Raw genomic sequence first — 19448 nt, 5'->3', positions numbered from 1 at the left:
CTAAGGGGGTGATGAAGGGGGGGTTTGATTTACTTTTATAGCAGGTTTTTTAGCGGATTTTTATGATTGGCAGCCGTCACACACTAAAAGACGCTTTTTATTGCAAAAAATATTTTTTGCGTTACCACATTTTGAGACCTATAATTTTTCCATATTTTGGTCCACAGAGTTATGTGAGGTCTTGTTTTTTGCGGGACGCGTTGACGTTTTTATTGGCACCATTTTTGGGCATGTGACATTTTTTGATCGATTTTTATTCCGACATTTGTGAGGCCGAATGACCAAAAACCAACTATTCATGAATTTCTTTTTTTTGGGGGTGCGGGTGGGGAGGGGGTGGGGGCATTGGGGGCGTTTATACCGTTCCGCGTTTGGTAAAATTGATAAAGCAGTATTATTCTTCGGGTCAGTACGAATACAGCGATATCTCATTTATATCATTTTTTATGTTTTGGCGCTTTTATACGTTAAAAACTATTTTATAGAAAAAATAATTATTTTTGCATTGCTTTATTCTGAGGACTAACTTTTTATTTTTTCACTGATGATGCTGTATGGCGGCTCGTTTGCGGGACAAGATGACGTTTTCAGCGGTACCATGTTTATTTATATCCGTCTTTTTGATCGCGTGTTATTCCACTTTTTGTTCGGCGGTATGATAATAAAGCGTTGTTTTTTGCCTCTTTTTTTTATACAGTGTTTACTGAAGGGGTTAACTAGTGGGACACTTATAGGTCGGGTCGTTACGGACGCGGCGATACCAAATATGTGTACTTTTATAGTTTTTTTATTTAGATAAAGAAATGTATTTATGGGAACAATATATATTTTTTTACTTTATTTAGGGTTTTTTTTTTAAATTTTTTTTTTTTACACATCTAAAAAATTTTTTTTTAACTTTACCTTGTCCCAGGGGGCACATCACTGTATAGTGACAGATCGCTGATCTGACACTTTGCAGAGCACGGTGTCAGATCAGCGATCTGGCGTGCCCTGCTGCTTGGTAACAGAGCCTGCTCTGGACTCGGAAGTACTCCCTGCAGGACCCGGATGCAGCCCCGTGGCCATTTTGGATCCGGGGCCTACAGGGAGGAGACGCTCTGTACAAGGTGAGCACATCGCCTTGAAGCGATCGTCTCAGGGAAGCACGCAGGGAGCCCCCTCCCTGCGCGATGCTTCCCTATGCCCCCGGAATACCGCGATCATGTTTGATCGCGGTGTGTCGGGGGTTAATATGCCGGGAGCGGTCCGTGACCGCTCTTGGCACATAGTGCCGGATGTTAGCTGCGATAGTCAGCTGACACCCGGTCGCGATCGGCCGCACTCCCCTTGTGAGCGCGGCCGATCGCATATGACGTACTATCCCGTCACTGGGAATTAAGTCCCAGGTCACCTTGACGGGATAGTACATCATACGGGATTAAAGGGTTAAAGGGAACCTGTCACCATGAATATCGCTGTTAACCTGCAGATATGTGTTTAATCTATAGGTTAGCAGCGTTATGGTGCTCCCCGGCAACCGCACGCAGCAGGCAGAAAATGATCTTTATTCTCCTCGCCAGCATTTGGCATTCAGTCATAGGGGCGCCGCTGGTTCAGTCACCGCTCTGAGTATACAGTATGGCTGCTATAACTACGCCCCCGGCACTGACTGACACTGACTCTACATTGAGGGCGGCTGTCAGTCAGGGCCGGGGGCGCAGTTACAACGGCCACTCTGTATACACTGAACCAGCGCTGATGCCGCCCCCATGACTGAAACGGAATGCTGCTAAGAAGAATCATTTTCTCCCCACTGAATTTAGCTGCGTACAGGCGCCGGACCACATCATAATGCTGTTAACTTGCAGGTTAACAGCGCTATTGCTGGCTACAGGTTCCCTTTAAGTCAATGATAAAATTCTACCAATTGTAGGAATCTGACAGTCAATTATTGCTTAAAAATTAGCAACAATCACACTGTTGGAAAACAAAGAAGCCGCTCACAAAGTGTCCTTGGATAATAAACAGTTTTACTGTTTCCATTCGACACAGCCAGTACAAACCAAAACTGGTAATGGTAAATCTATTCACAGGAAGAAAGCACAAAACGAGACTTAGAGTGGGGAAGAAAGTCAGACAGTCAATGATTTCCTTCCTTTTAACATCCGGCGAAGGATCACTTCGATGCCACCTCTCGTGCTTGTACGCTTTATCCATCCATGAGTTCTCTGGCGCTTCAGGAACTTAGGTTGGTATTCCATGCCCCTCTTCTTGGTACGGACAGGCAGCAAGCTCCAGTTAGGAGGTAAAGTCCGGGAAAGGATGCCGCAGCCAGGGGAAGGAAGCTCAGTATGATTGAAGCTCCGGAACACACTTACATAGGTCCTATACTGTGCACAGAAAGTGGGTACTGATGGCTTTAGCATAATAAACCTTGAATTAAAAAAAGAAAAAGATATTAAAAGAAGAATTCCCGATATACATCCACAGTCTCCATGACCACAGTTCTCCCTGATATGTACAGTGGGTACAATAAGTATTTGATACACTGCCGATTTTGCAGGTTTTCCCACCCACAAAGAATGGAGAGGTCTGTAATTCTTATCATAGGTACACTTCAGCTGTGAGACAATTAAAAAAAAAAAAAAAAAAAAAAATCACATTGTATGATTTTTACATAATTAAATTGCATTTTATTGCTTGAAATAAGTATTTGATACAATAGAAAAACAGAACTTAATATTTTGGCACAGAAATCTTTATTTGCAATTACAGAGGTCAGATGTTTCCTGTAGTTCTTGACCAAGTTTGCACACACTGCAGCAGGGATTTTGGCCCACTCCTCCATACAGATCTTCTCCAGATCTTTCAGGTTTTAGGGCTGTCGCTGGGCAACATTGAATTTCAGCTTTCGCCAAAGATTTTCTATTGGGTTCAGGTCTGGAGACTGGCTAGGCCACTCCAGGACCTGAAATACTTCTTACGGAGCCAATCCTTAGTTGCCCTGGCTGTGTGTTTCGGGTCATTGTCATGCTGGAAGACCCAGACATGATCCATCTTCAATGCTCTTACCATGGAAAGGAGGGTATTGGCCAAAAACTCACGATACATGACCCCATCCATTGTGCCTTCAATATGAAGCAGTCGTACCGTTCCCTATGCAGAAAACTCACCTAAAGTATAATGTTTCCCCCACCATGTTTTATGGTTGGAACAGTGTTCTTGGGGTTGTACTCATTCTTCTTGTTCCTCCAAACATGGCAAGTAGAGTCTATACCAAAAAGTTCTTTCGATCTTATCTGACCACATAACCTTCTCCCTTGCCTCCTGTGGATCATCCAGATGGTCATTGGCAAACTTCAAACAGGCCTGTATATGTGCTGGCATAAGCAGGGGGACCTTGCCTGCCCTGCAGGATTTTAATCTATGACGGCATAGTGTGTTACTAATGGCAATGTTTGAGACTGTGGTCCTAGCTCTCTTCAAGTCATTGACCACCTCCTCCCATGTAGTACTGGTCTGATTCCTGACCTTTCTCAAAATCATCCTTATCCCATGAGGGGAGATCTTGCATCGAGACCCAGACTCAAGAAGATTTACAGTCATCTTGTTTTTCTTCCATTTTCTAATAATTGTGCCAACAGTTGTTGCCTTCTCACCAAGCAGATTACCAATTGTCCTGTAGCCCATCCCAGCTTTGTACAGGTCTACAATTTTATCCCTTGAGTCCTTAGACAGCTCTTTGGTCTTGGCCTTGGTGGACAGGTTGGCGTGTGAGTGATTAAGTGGATATGTGTCTTTTGAACAGGTAACGAGTTCAAACAGATGCAACTAATATAGGTAATGAGTGCAGAGTAGGAGGGCTTTTTAAAGAAAAGCCAACAGGTCTGTGAGAGCCATAATTGGTGCTCGTTAGTAGGTGATCAAATACTTATTTCATTCAGTAAAATGCAATTTAAGTCATGTAAAAATCATACAATGTGATTTACTGTTTTTTATATTTAGAGTGTCTCTCACAGGTGAAGTGTACCTACAATAAAAGTGACAGACCTCTCCATTCTTTGTAGGTGGGAAAACTTGCAAAATCAGCAGTTTATCAAATACTTATTTTCCCCACTGTACTTCTACAGCAGGGATGGGGAAACTCAGGCCTGGAGGCTGTTTACGGCCCTCAATGACCTTTTATCTGGCCCTCACGCAAATTCCTGGGAACCGCAGTACTTTGATATCTGCTTGCCCATTAATTCCTTCTTGCTCTATGAGCACACACACGTAGTGTTCACTACTGAGCGCTGAGGAGCATGTAATGAAAGATTACATCCTAACACCAGTGCTAGAGTCAGGACGTACTTTGTGGACAGAGTTAGCACGCAATTTGTAAGGCTTCCCAAAGGATGGTATAAATATTCAAATGGCCCTTGGTTGAGAAAAGGTTCCAACCCCTGTTCTACAGCCTCCGGGATCACAGTTCATCCCCAATATACATCCCTAGCCTCCAGGAGCACAACTCACCCTGAAATACCCAAACCCAATAAATATATATGCAAAACTTTGAGGCAGGTGTGGGGGGAAAAAAGTTGCAAAGCTAAAATTCTTTCAAAATTAGAAGTATTAATACCGTAGTTTATTTTTTATCAGATAACATTGAAAATGAATGAGAAATCTAAATTAAATCAATATCAGGTGTGACGGCGCTTTGTGTTCAAGTCCGCATCAATTCTTCTAGGTATACTTGTAGACAGTTATTAAAGAAAATGTAATATTAGTATAAGGAGGTTATTGCAGACATCTTGGAGAACTAACCACAGATATTCTGTGAGTGTAGGACTGTGCTTACCCTACTGTATCTTTATGTAATCTCAGACTTGATAATGTTGAGATCAGGGCTCTGTGAGGCCATATTATTTCCAATAAGGGTATGGTCCCGTGGTCAGTAAACGCTGCAGGTTGGACGCTGCGTACATCTACAGCGTCGAGATGTTACAGCATAGTAGATGGGATTTCTAGAAATCCCATGCTCACTATGCCTGAACCAGATCCCACGGATCACCCTTGGAGACGGACATGCGGCGCATCTTTCCAGACCGCAGCATGTCTATCTTGAGGAGACGCGAGTCTCCGCAAAATAAATCTCACCCATACAATGTTTAGGACGCGGTGATTCCGCACTGTTCAATGAACACATGCGGAATCACCTGCATTCAATAGCCGGCAGCGCTTTGGCCGCAGTGGACGTGTGCTGGGTCCAAAGCGCTAATACTGACCGTGGGAATGTACCCAAAAGACTCCTTGTTCTCTTTTACTCTGAAGATACTCTGTAAAGTGAGCCTGTCATTAGGTTCATGTTGCATTTCAGAGGAAATCACACCTGGCTGCAAGCTTGCAGCGAAGCTCTGATTCATGCTGTCCATGGTTTGGGCAGCAGGAATAAGGTGGCAGGTTCCCTTCCGTGCCTCTGTCTGTATGTTTGGAGTCACTCTAGTGCAGCAGAATAAATCTGGAGCCAGACGAGCCTTTGATGGTATTGTATGATGGATAAGCACCTGCCTGTATTTTTCAGCCCCACAGAGTAATACTGCTCTCAACATCGAGTCTTTGGGATTACACGAACAGACAGAAGGATAAGCACAAGTCTACATCTACAGAAGATCTGTTGCTAGTTTTCCAAGATGTTTGGAACAACTTCTCTGCTGAGTACCTACAAAAACTATGAAGTGTATCTAGAAATGATGTTGTGAAAACAAGTGGAGGTTGGACCAAATATTGATTTGATTTAGATTTTTCTTTCATTCACTTTTAATTAGCGAAATGGAAAGGTGTTATTAATTTATTAAGTCATTCTTACTTCGCAGCATTATTTTTTTCTACACCTGCAAAATTTTTTGCACAGTACTGTACATGCAAACCCTCCATGATCAGTGCCCCCTTTAACAATATACATCCACATAAGTGCACTTTAAAGGGAACATGTCCTGTGAAAAAAAAAAATACTATTAACCTGCAAATATGGGGTTCATCTGAAGGTTAATAGTGTTCTGAACACTTCGAGCTCCCGTTGCCAGGAGGAAATTAACTTTATCCCCCTCCCCCAAGTAGCATTTGGGCTTTAGTCATGGTGGTGGCACCAGCGCAGGTTTAGTCATGGCTCTGTACATAGTGATCGGCAGCTGTAACCACGCTCCCGGCACTGACTGACAGCAGCTCAGCATTAGAGCCGGCTGTCAGTCACCTCTCTGTACATAGTGATCAGCGGCTGTAACCACGCTCCCGGCACTGACTGACAACAGCTCAGTATTAGGGCCCGCTGTCAGTCACCTCTCTGTACATAGTGATCAGCGGCTGTAACCACGCTCCCGGCACTGACTGACAACAGCTCAGTATTAGGGCCCGCTGTCAGTCACCTCTCTGTACATAGTGATCGGCAGCTGTAACCACGCTCCCGGCACTGACTGACAGCAGCTCAGCATTAGGGCCCGCTGTCAGTCACCTCTCTGTACATAGTGATCAGCGGCTGTAACCACGCTACCGGCACTGACTGACAGCAGCTCAGTATTAGGGCCCGCTGTCAGTCACCTCTCTGTACATAGTGATCGGCAGCTGTAACCACGCTTCCGGCACTGACTGACAGCAGCTCAGCATTAGAGCCGGCTGTCAGTCACCGCTCTGTACATAGTGATCGGCAGCTGTAACCACGCTCCCGGCACTGACTGACAGCAGCTCAGCATTAGAGCCGGCTGTCAGTCACCGCTCTGTACATAGTGATCGGCAGCTGTAACCACGCTCCCGGCACTGACTGACAACAGCTCAGCATTAGAGCCGGCTGTCAGTCACCGCTCTGTACATAGTGATCGGCAGCTGTAACCACGCTCCCGGCACTGACTGACAACAGCTCAGCATTAGAGCCGGCTGTCAGTCACCGCTCTGTACATAGTGATCGGCAGCTGTAACCACGCTCCCGGCACTGACTGACAGCAGCTCAGCATTAGGGCCCGCTGTCAGTCACCGCTCTGTACATAGTGATCGGCAGCTGTAACCACGCTCCCGGCACTGACTGACAACAGCTCAGCATTAGAGCCCGCTGTCAGTCACCGCTCTGTACATAGTGATCGGCAGCTGTAACCACGCTCCCGGCACTGACTGACAGCAGCTCAGCATTAGGGCCCGCTGTCAGTCACCGCTCTGTACATAGTGATCGGCAGCTGTAACCACGCTCCCGGCACTGACTGACAACAGCTCAGCATTAGAGCCGGCTGTCAGTCACCGCTCTGTACATAGTGATCGGCAGCTGTAACCACGCTCCCGGCACTGACTGACAGCAGCTCAGCATTAGAGCCGGCTGTCAGTCACCGCTCTGTACATAGTGATCGGCAGCTGTAACCACGCTTCCGGCACTGAATGACAGCAGCTTAGCATTAGGGCCGGCTGTCAGTGACCGCTCTGTACATAGTGATCGGCAGCTGTAACCACGCTCCCGGCACTGACTGACAGCAGCTCAGCATTAGAGCCGGCTGTCAGTCACCGCTCTGTACATAGTGATCGGCAGCTGTAACCACGCTCCCGGCACTGACTGACAGCAGCTCAGTATTAGGGCCCGCTGTCAGTCACCGCTCTGTACATAGTGATCGGCAGCTGTAACCACGCTCCCGGCACTGACTGACAACAGCTCAGCATTAGAGCCGGCTGTCAGTCACCGCTCTGTACATAGTGATCGGCAGCTGTAACCACGCTCCCGGCACTGACTGACAACAGCTCAGCATTAGAGCCGGCTGTCAGTCACCGCTCTGTACATAGTGATCGGCAGCTGTAACCACGCTCCCGGCACTGACTGACAACAGCTCAGCATTAGAGCCGGCTGTCAGTCACCGCTCTGTACATAGTGATCGGCAGCTGTAGCCACGCTTCCGGCACTGACTGACAGCAGCTTAGCATTAGGGCCGGCTGTCAGTCACCGCTCTGTACATAGTGATCGGCAGCTGTAACCAAGCTCCCGGCACTGACTGACAGCAGCTCAGCATTAGGGCCGGCTGTCAGTCACTACCACTGTAAGGCTGGGTTCACATTACGTTTTAAAAGTCCGTTAGACTGACTGCATTACACAGCGGCATAACGTGGTGTAACGTAGTCCGTTAACACTGCAATTAAGCTCTATTTCGGGTGCATCGCTAGCGCACGCCCACAATGGGCGTGCGCTAGCGATGTGCCGTCATTGAGTGACAGACCCTGGTACGCGGGCTGCAGCGTTTCCGGGTCCATCACTGCTAGCTCTATCTGCGCTGGCGATATGACATGTCGGCACTTGTGTTAATGCAGCCCGTATAACGCGTGTGTTGAACGGGCTGCATTAACACTATGTGAACCCGGCCTAAGAAAGCTATTAACTTGCAGATTAACCCCAGATGTGCAGATTAACAGCAATTTTGCAAGTGACAGGTCCCCTTAATAAGACTTCCCCCTCCCCCGTGTCCTAGCCGGAATCCACCGTCACACTCTGCAGAGAACGGGCGCTCACACATCAGTAACAGGACGCCTCCCCAAAGTCACCGGCTTCTTGGGAACAGTAACGCTACACAGAGCCATGCACGCACCACATGTCCCTCTCTCACCTGCCAAGAGCTCCCCACACCGCCATGCCGCCGGTCACCTCCAGCTCCGTGCGAGGCAAACACCGACCAACCGTCAGGACGCACGGCGCGTTGGTTTGTGGGAGTTGTAGTCTTCAGAGCTGCTGGCGTGTGGAGGCGCTTAGTATGAAGTTCCGGCGCAGACGTCGTCATCATCACAGCGCGCGGTCACGTGCCGGCGTCAGTGCTCGCTCTCTGACACTGTTGCCGCGGCGCTTACATGGTGTGAGGCTGACAGACGTGCGCCACCTGTAGGTTACTGGGCAGCAGCGACCAACACAGATCCAGTTTCTGTCCTGAAATACGGCAGCCGACAAGCCTGCTGGCTTTAATGTCTGCCGTCTTTATAATGTCGTCTGGAAAAATGTGGTGCACACTGTATCTTGGATTGAAAGGTGCAGGCTGAACAGTCACAATGTTTATGGAAAAACAGCCGGACACGTAAAGCTTGAAAGTTTACAAGGTTTTCTTATATTTGTGCGTACAGTCATCACCAGGTGCTCAATAGATGAAGAAATTGACGGTGGTACAGGGTATGCCTAGGAGAAGAAGAAGTCTGGTTTGGGCCGTATTTGCGGAGGTCCAGGAGCGCTATATCCGTCTCATTGGTGATGCAGTTGAGCCGGACATAGCGCTCCTGGACCTCCGCAAATACGGCCCAAACCAGACTTCTTCTTCTCCTAGTACAAAATAAGAACCTACGTATGGAAGTCAATATATCAATAAATACAGATAAAGTGCCAATGAAAAAAAGGCCAAAAAAAGTAAAATGAATGTGATACTTAAAATTAATAATGAAGAGACGAAGTCAAACGATGACAAATAAAATGCCTTTATTAAAAAATTAATATGAATATACATATTTATTTGGGCAATAGTTGGCAACAACAATATGTGCCTGTAACTGGAAGGGAATTAATACAAAAAATATATAACAATAATAGTAAAATATTAATAACGGAAACGGACACCACAGGAGGTGAGGTAAGTATATAAAAAAATATATAATAAATAATCAGATACTCTAAAATGTCTGGCTCTGCATAGATGGTACGAGGTAGAATATGTACATAAAAATTATATATATAAAAATATATGACTAGATGTGTATGGAAAGAGTATGTGTATGTATATATGTGAAAAGTATACCAATTGTGCAAGAATCCAAAAAAGAAAAAATATATGTAAAAGAAAATGAAAAAGTGAAAAAATGTGAGTAAAATATATATGTGTGATCAAAATAATAATATAACCAATGTATGTGAAGTAAAAAATAATAGATAATAAAAAGTAAATAAAAATATGTGCAAAAATAATAAACCAATGTATGTGAAAAAAAAATATATATATAAAAATAAAAAATATGTGTATATATTGATGTGAGGATAATAAATGGTGTAGTGGAAGAACTATGCTGGTACACTACAATAAATAAGTAAGGTGCCCAAACAGGTATGTAAGATCAGAAAAGCCGGTATAACCGACAAATGCGGTAAATATGCCGGAATACACCGTAATGTTGGAAAGCAATCAGGTCTGCATCAGCAAAGTGTAAAAAAGGTAATGTGCATATGTGCAGAGTGAATGGCGTATTAATCTAGGAATGCCAGAGCCATAGACTGAAAAAGCAAAGCACAGAACATGGAGTACCAGAAAGCAAGATACTAATAGCAACAAATAGCTAATTACCTCCTCCTGAAGCCGCCCGATCCTCCAGATACAGCGCACCCCGACGCGCGTTTCGGACTGTGTCCTTCGTCAGGGGCTGATGTACAGGAGGAACCGGAGGTCTATTTATATCATGGGGGATACCGCCGATGAAAGGAACTGAAGCTTAGCGGCGCATGCGCGACCCAGAGACCCGGAAGTGCACGAGGACGCCATGCAACCCGGCAACTACCAAGGCAACCATGACGCCAGACGCGCCACTAGAGGGATCCAGGCCGCGCACAGCGACGGCACCAAATCATCAAATAGCGTACGTATCAAAAATGCCAATGAGAGGAGCAGGCGCATAGCGGCGCATGCGCCGCCAGGAGGACACGGAGGCGTGCGGAACCCGTGCCGTGACATCATGCAGAGAAAGGCTGCAATGATGACACACACACAGGACGCAAAGCCAGCGGGCCACAGGCGGCGCACGCGCACAGCGAGTGCAACCGATCATGGGACAGGGAAAAGGTATGCAAGGTAACTAATGTCTGAGAAATACCAGTGTCAGATTATAACAGGTATGATTAAATAACATATCTTCTCAGGATTGTGATGACATGGAGGGGCTGCATAAATACCGATATAACACCAACAAATTACATATACATAAATCGGCGATGAGGACAAAACTTAATAATGACATAGAAACAACGGAAAAGTATATATGAAAAAAATATAATAATAAAAAATAAATGAAAAAAAGCATGAAAAGGACATAAAGGTGATGAGATAGTAGACAATATGGCGCCATAATAGTCCTGGAAGTGGTATAATGTTGCGTGGATGCATCAGAGGGAATATCAGATGGATCGGTAGAAATGCACCAGAAGGTCCAGGATGAGCAACATAATAGCAAGGTGAGTAAAATATCAAATCATCACAAGGGATCAACTAGACAAGAAAAATAAAAACAACACTGTTAAGATAAATACATATATAAAACATACATAGTATCGCAAGATCGTGCTACATGTAAAGGAACATATGTTGAATAAAATATATATATACTAAATATATATGTATATACATACCCAGAAAAAGGAAATAATAAATATAATGAAAAATAAAAAATAATAAAAATATATATATAAGAAATGGAATAAAAATGAGTACAAAAATGCACATGAAATAAAATAAAACCGGTTCAACTACAAGAGAATAAAAATAGAATAAAAACACCAGAGGGTTCACAGAAAAGTAGCAAAGTTAAAATTCTCATTGAGGCCTAATGGAGAAACTGTTTTGAGGGTCCAAATCCATTTGGATTCTAATCTCGCCAATGGTATACTTACCTTCCCACCCCTAGGAGATGACCCGTAATAAAGAAGCATCGGATCCATGATGTATCCTAAAATGCTTAGGAAGGGTCTTAAGCATAGATAGATCTTCGGTGTCCTTAGCGGCAATAATGCCAAGGACATGCTCGCCAATTCTGACTTTGAGGTGGTGAGTGGTTAAGCCAATATAAATCAGAGAGCACGGGCAAGTAGCATAATAGATCACCGCCTTAGTGGTACAGGTAATAGAGGACATAATTTGAAAGGTATTAAGGCCATCAGAGCTAGTAAAGCTCTGAGCCCTCTCCACATTCGGGCACGCTACGCACTTGCCACAGGGGTGACATCCCATTGGCGGTTTAAAATCGGATAGGAAAGAACGTGGTTCGTTGACATAATGGCTTTTTACTAGTTTATCGCCAAGATTGGTTGCCCTTTTAAAGGTCATACTGGGTTTTATCCCAATATACTGGGATAATACAGGGTCCGCTAGCAAAATAGGCCAAGATTTTTTCAAGTATTTCATCATCAGTTCAGATTGTCCATTATATTGTGTAATAAATCTGACTGTTTGATTGGGTGTACTGGATCTTGAGGAATAGAGTGCCTGATGTCGGGTGGTATACTTGGCACGATTATATGCTCTCTTGATTGAGCGATGACTGTAGCCTCTTTCCAAGAACCTCAATTTAAGATCAGCAGCTTGTTTATTAAAATCTTCGTTAGTAGAGCAAATCCTACGAAGTCTTAGAAATTGACCTATGGGAATCGAGCGTATCATTGCTGGTGGGTGTGATGAGGACGCATGTAAAAAGGAATTTACTGATGTCGTCTTATGATATAGATCAGTCTGGAGACAGTCATCAATTCCCCTGTAGACCCTAACATCCAAAAAATCAATTTGGTCCCTATTGCACTACTGAGTCAGGTGAATGTTATATGGGTTTTGATTTAAAGAAAGTAAAAATTCATTAAGGGTTTCCATGGACCCCTGCCAGATCAGAAAAATGTCGTCAATGTACCGTGCCCAAAAGAGGACACGGTCCATTGACGGTGACTGATCCGACAGGAAAAGGTCCCTCTCCCACAGCCCCAGGAAGAGATTGGCATATGCAGGTGCAAAAGAAGCACCCATTGCTGTCCCCTGGAGCTGTAGGTAGAGGGACCCTTTAAAAAGAAAAAAATTATGTGTTAAGGTGAAGGCCAATAACTGTTCAACCAAGGTACTGATGTGAGTAGACGCTGTGGAAGACTGCAAGAAAAAATGAACTGCCCTTAGACCATCATCATGGCGGATATTGGTATACAGGGGTTCTATATCACATGTAACCAAAAGGGTGTCTGTGCCAATATGCAAACCATCAATTTTCTTAAGGAAGTCATTTGTATCCTTAATAAATGAAGGTAGTGTTTCCACTAACGGCTGAAGTTCAAATTCAACGAACTTGTTGACATTCTCCAAATAATTTCCACAACCGGAGATAATCGGTCTGCCAGGAGGGGTTGTCCGATTTTTGTGGACTTTGGGCAGCAAGTAAAGGGTGGGAATGGAAGGCTCTTGTACTTGTAAAACATTGAATACTTCATTAGTAATAAATTCATCATCTTTAGCCTTCTTCAGGATGGTGAGTAATTCTGTTTGAAATTTGATGAGGGGATTGTATGTCAATCTTCTATAGCAGGAAGTATCATGTAATTGGCGAAAGGCTTCGGTCTCATATAGAGATTTCGGCCAGATTACCACATTCCCACCCTTATCTGCTGGTTTGTAAACCACGTCCTGCAGTCCCTGCCTCCTGTGAATTTTATCTTGTGATCTACACTGAGCACTAGCATGAAGTTTCCCTCTAAGTGCATGAAAAACGCAATTAAAATGAAACCCAGAATGGAATCGTTAAATATAATAAGATAAAGTCTCTTTGGGCTCCTTCTGGCCTCTTTTCCAGCAGTATCCATCTATTTAGACTCACACAAAGGCGTGGTCCACAACACTTTTGTGCATGTGTAAAAAGATGAGACACAGCTGGAACAGAATGTGCTCAGCTTAGTGCAAAGGATAAATATGAGCCAAACCATAAAAATGTTATAAACCACAAAATGGCACAAATAAAAATATCAACTCATGCCACCAAAAACAAACCTCCATTAATGTCTGTGAACAGAAAAATAGGGTATTTACACATTAATGGTAGCACAAAAACTCTGGAAAAGAGATAGGGTCTCCTCTAAAATAATCTTGCAGAATTTGTGGTCCTATAAACCCCCATCTGACCCCTACGGTGTGCCCAAACAGCAGATAGCGTCCACATGTATGGCTTTGCTCTAGTGGAAAGAAGCCATTTAAATATATTGTCCCCTACCCTAACTTAATTACTGGTGCCATAAAAGCTTAAGGGTAATGTCCATAAATTTTATGCACCTTTTCTGCCAAGTTTCATATATTAGACAGAGTCATTACAAACAGTGATCTATTTCAAGTGTTTATTTCTGTTAATGTTGATGATTATGAGATATGATTATTTCAGTAAATTAGAATACTTTATAACATCACCTTGAAAAAATGATTTTAACATCCGAAATGTTGGCCTACTGAAATGTATGTTCAGTAAATGCACACAATACTTGGTCGAAGCTCCTTTTGCATCAATTACTGCATCAATGCAGCGTGGCATGAAGGTGATCAGTCTGTGGCACTGCCGAGGTGTTAGGCTAGTTTCACATTTGCGGTTAAGTCCGCATCGTATCGTCCGCAACTGCAAACGCATGCAAAAACGCATGCAAACAGCTGGTAACGCAGCGTTTATTATCCGCTTCAGCGTACACATGATGGTAAAAAAAAGCAGCGTTTGCATGCGTTTTACATGTGTTTGCGCTTTTTATGCGCATGCGTACGCAAAGACATGTGTACGCATGCGTTCCCATAGACAGTAATGCGTTTTTTTGCCGCATTCCTTGCGTTAACAACCGCATACGTTTCTAGGCGGCAAATTGACGCCTCTAAAATTACTACATGCTGCGGTTACCGCGCCAAACCGCAAACGACGAAACGACGCATGCGTCATCAAATGCGGCAAAACGCAACCGATCGCAGACACATGCGTATTTAATGTTAAATATAGAAAAACACAGCGCATGCAGAAAATTGCGGGAGAAACGCTGCGGACACAACCGCAAATGTGAAACCGGCCTTATAGAAGCCCAGGTTGCTTTGATAGTAGCCTTCAGCTCGTCTGCATTGTTGGGTCTGGTGTCTCTCATCTTCCTCTTGACAATGCGCCATAGATTCTCTATGGGGTTAGGGTCAGGTGAGTTTGCTGGCCAATCAAGCACAGTGATACTGTTGTTTTTCACCAGCTATTGGTACGTTTGGCAGTGTGGACAGGTGCCAAGTCCTGCTGGAGAATTAAATTTCCATCTCCAAAAAACTTGTCGGCAGAGGGAAGCATGAAGTGCTCTAAAATTTCCTGGTAGACAGCTGCGCTGACTTTGGTCTTGATAAAACACAGTGGACCTACACCAGCAGATGACATGGCTCCCGAAACCATCATTGATTGTGGAAACTTCACACTTAGGTATTAGCTATTAGGTAGATTCCCAAATGAAGGGTCACTGTTTTGAGTCAAGGAGGAGCCATAAAAAAACTTTCCCAAGAAAAGAGAAACGACATCATCCAGCTCATCAATAATTGTCTCTCGGCTAAGCAAATTGACAAAATGCATGATGTGAATGCCATGACAGTTGGAAGAATACAAAATGAAGTCTGTCTATGCATTCAAAAGCCAAAATGTGTAAATCCAGGCAAAATATCGGAGTCAACAAGTCTACTCATCGCAAGATCTATCAGTTCTGGCGCAACAAACACAGCGATGGAGGTATCTCGTATGCTTTGTAATAATGAGCTCACAGACATCCATGCAAGAACCGTGCAAGGCACGTTACACAAGTCTGGAATGATGGCCCAAAAAATGTGAAGAAGCCTCAACTTCAATATCATCATAAGAAGTGTCCTCTCGAGTTTGCAAACAAGAAAAGGGGACAGTAGTGTCACGATTCCTCCGCTCAGTGAGTGATTGTTATGCTGTCCTATGGAAACTGTGTCATGCTGAGTTGTCAGCTTTTTGATTGACAGCTCGGCTGTCCAATCTAGTGATGGGCATGCTGAGTTGTCCTTTTTTATTGTTAGATCAGCTGTCCAATCTGTAACTGGGAGGTGCGGGACTTTCCCCAGGTGTTTTGTGTTATGAAGATTGCATAAGCTGTTTAACTGAGCTGTCTGTCCCTTATCCCTAACAGAAGTAGTTTGTGCTTCCTGATGAGTGTTTGCCTGATTTTATTGTTTAGGTAGCTAGAAGGAATATAGAGCGCACATAGGGTCTTATCCGAGATAAAGGGAATATTCGTGAGAGATAGTATGAATTCACTCATCTATTATGGTTGTGTAAGACACAACCACTGCACTTAGCATTGGCGGCTGCTGCAAGCCCCGATGTGATGATCCTTGGCTAGGTGAAGAGAATGGGGCATCAGACTGCGCTGCTCGCCTGTCAGGATAATGTACCAGAGAAGTCTAAAGGCCCCTTCACATTAAGCGACGCTGCAGCGATACCGACAACGATCCGGATCGCTGCAGCGTCGCTGTTTGGTCGCTGGAGAGCTGTCACACAGACCGCTCTCCAGCGACCAACGATGCCGGTAACCAGGGTAAACATCGGGTAACTAAGCGCAGGGCCGCGCTTAGTAACCCGATGTTTACCCTGGTTACCAGCGTAAAAGTAAATAAAAACAAACACTAGATACTTACCTACCGCTGTCTGTCCTCCAGCGCTGCGCTCTGCTTCTCTGCTCTCCTCCTGTACTGGCTGTGAGCCGGAAAGCAGAGCGGTGACGTCACCGCTCTGCTTTCCGGCTCACAGCCAGTACAGGAGGAGTGCAGAGCACAGCGCTGGAGGACAGACGGCTGTAGGTAAGTATCTAGTGTGTTTTTTTTTACTTTTAGCATGGTAACCAGGGTAAACATCGGGTTACTAAGCGCGGCCCTGCGCTTAGTTACCCGATGTTTACCCTGGTTACCAGTGAAGACATCGCTGGATCGGTGTCACACACGCCGATCCAGCGATGTCAGCAGGAGTCCAGCGACGAAATAAAGTTCTGGACTTTCTTCAGCGACCAACGATCTCCCAGCAGGGGCCTGATCGTTGGTCGCTGTCACACATAACGATTTCATTAACGATATCGTTGCTACATCACAAATAGCAACGATATCGTTAACAATATCGTTATGTGTGAAGGTACCTTAAGTAGATGTAATAGAGATTAGACTTTATTTCTACGCGTTTCGTGGTGATCACACCACTTCCTCAGGACAGTCTATACACATACAGGGTCTTGTATTTATAGCAAAAGAAGGCACATGGAAACGCCTCCTTTAAAAAAAAAAACACACCCAGTGGGCGGGGAATCTGACTTAAACACATATTCAAACACATGTACATCATAAAACACACAAAACAATCATAAAATATAATTGAGTATAGCACTTAAAACCAATGCTCATACATGTAAAAATTTAAATACAAAAAAACACATTAAAAAGAGTAGTTAAGCAAATGAATAACTTTTGCAAGCTGGAGGAGTGCTAGAACCTACAGTGTTAAAACATTTATTCTTTGTCAGGACCCTGCTACTGATGTTTTGAACCATTGAGCTGTGGGTGGATTTGATTGGATTGTTTTGTTTGGTGGTGGTTTCACAAGAGTCTGTGAAAGCAAAGAGGTAACGGTGGAAAACAAAAGACAAAACAAAAAAACAAAACAAAAAAAACCTCCCAAAAAATCTCTGAGAGTATTTTTTTTTCTTTTCCCTCTCCTTTCTAAAAAAATAAATAAAAACAAACGTTATAACGTGCAAAGGAATAATGAGGTTCTACAGGGGAACAGAGCATAATCCATAGAAATATCCAAATCAATTGAACAAATCAATTGTTTCGTTGAGTCCATGGTGATTTTTAGTGTTCAGCTTGTGAATCCAGAAGATCTCTATTCTGTTGAGAGTCTGGACTCTATTAGGATTATCAAGGGGGACATGGTCAGTAGGGATCACCCTGAAGGAGATCCTTTTGTTGTGATATATTGCATAATGCCTGGAAAGGCCATGCTGTAAAAATCCTTTTATATTATACCTGTGCGACTTTATTCTGTTATGCAGCTGTTGCGTTGCCCTGCCAACATATACCGTATATACTCGAGTATAAGCTGAGATTTTCAGCACACTTTTTTGGGCTGAAAGTCCCCCTCTCGTCTTATACTCGGGTCATACCAAGGGGTCGGCAGGGGAGGGGGTTGCAGGCGCTGTCTAATTATACTCACCTGCTCCTGGCACGGTCCCTGCGGGTCCCTGGCTCCCCAGCTTCTTCCTGTACTGAGCGGTCACATGGTACCACTCATTACAGTAATGAATATGCAGCTCCACTTCCCATAGGGGTGGAGCCGCATATTCATTACTGTAATGAGCGGTAACGGTGACCGCTCACTACAAGAAGAAAATGCAGCGCCAGGGAACAGACGTGCAGCAACGGCGCCAGGAGCAAGTAAGTATGACGCGGGCAGTGCGTGATATTCACCTGCTCCTCGTTCCACCGTCGGCGCCGCTGTGTCTTCTGCAGTGACGCTCAGGTCAGAGAGCGCGGTGACATGATTAGTGCGCGCCGCCCTCTTCCTGAACGTCGGCGCAGAGGATGGGAAGACACAGTGGCGGTCAGCGGTGGAACGGGAAAGGTGAGTATAGCAAGTGCCGGGGGCTGGAGAGGTGAGTATGTAATTTTTTTTTTTTTTTTATCGCAAAAACAGCATATGGGGCAAATATCTGTATGGAGCATCTTATGTGGCCATGTGCAGCATGATATGGGGGCAAATATCTGTATGGGGCATCTTATGTGGCCATGTGCAGCATGATATGGGGGCAAATATCTGTATGGGGCATCTGTATGGGGCCATGTGCAGCATGATATGGGGGCAAATATCTGTATGGGGCATCTGTATGGGACCATGTGCAGCATGATATGGGGGCAAATATCTGTATGGGGCATCTTATGTGGCCATGTGCAGCATGATATGGGGGCAAATATCTGTACGGGGCATCTGTATGGGGCCATGTGCAGCATTATATGGGGCCCTGTGCAGCATGATATGGGGGCAAATATCTGTATGGAGGATCTTATGGGGCCATAATCCACATTTGTGGAGCATTATATGGGGCAAATATCTGTATGGAGCATCTTATGTAGCCATGTGCAACATTACATGGGGGCAAATATCTGTAGGGAGCATCTTATGTGGCTATGTGCAGCATTATATGGGGGCAAGTATCTGTATGGAACATCTTAGGCTGGTTTCACACTTGCGTTTTTGTCTGCTGCGTTTTTTCCCCCTATATTTAACATTGAAAACGCATGCGTTTTTTTGTGTATGCGTTTGGTCGCGTTTTGCAACGCATGCGTTTTTTTACTGCATGCGTTTTTTTTCTAAAATGCTACTTGTAGTATTTTTAGAAGCGTTTTTTGGACCAAAAAAAAACGCATGCGTTTTCATGCGTTTTTTTTGTGTCAAAAAATGCATTGGAGTCAATGGGGACGCATGCGTTTTTTGGTGCATGCGTTTTTTGCGTTAAAAAACGCATGCGTTTTTTTATTAAAAACCCTGAAAACACACTAATATGCCACCACCCAACGTAAAGGTGATAAAGGGATCCTAACCCTACCCCTAACCCTAACCCTACCCCTAACCCTAAGGGATCCTAACCCTACCCCTAACCCTAAGCCTACCCTTACCCCTAACCCTAAGGGATCCTAACCCTAACC

At 44.5% G+C, this 19448-nt stretch overlaps 1 protein-coding gene across 1 annotated transcript; it reads right to left on the bottom strand.

The window, feature by feature from the left end:
- Positions 1-1992: 1992 nt before the first annotated feature.
- MRPL34 (mitochondrial ribosomal protein L34) lies at positions 1993-8735 on the bottom strand. The gene is made up of 2 exons (XM_069745527.1): positions 8586-8735; positions 1993-2415 (listed from the first exon to the last, which is right to left on the bottom strand). The coding sequence occupies exons 1-2, from the start codon at positions 8609-8611 to the stop codon at positions 2115-2117; spliced, it is 327 nt and encodes a 108-aa protein (XP_069601628.1). The 5' UTR covers positions 8612-8735; the 3' UTR covers positions 1993-2114.
- Between the last annotated feature and the right edge of the window lie 10713 nt (positions 8736-19448).

Source organism: Ranitomeya imitator, chromosome 1, assembly GCF_032444005.1.
Source record: "Ranitomeya imitator isolate aRanImi1 chromosome 1, aRanImi1.pri, whole genome shotgun sequence".
Classification (NCBI taxonomy): domain Eukaryota; kingdom Metazoa; phylum Chordata; class Amphibia; order Anura; family Dendrobatidae; genus Ranitomeya; species Ranitomeya imitator.
This window is presented reverse-complemented; position numbering and strand designations above follow the sequence as displayed.

What these genes read in the sequence shown, in the direction of transcription:
- MRPL34 (XM_069745527.1), bottom strand. Translation starts at nt 8,611, where the DNA reads ATGGCGGTGTGGGGAGCTCTTGGCAG. An exon ending in GTGTGGGGAGCTCTTGGCAG is followed by an intron (nt 2,416 to 8,585) that starts GTGAGAGAGGGA and finishes TTTTAATTCAAG; the next exon opens with GTTTATTATGCTAAAGCCAT.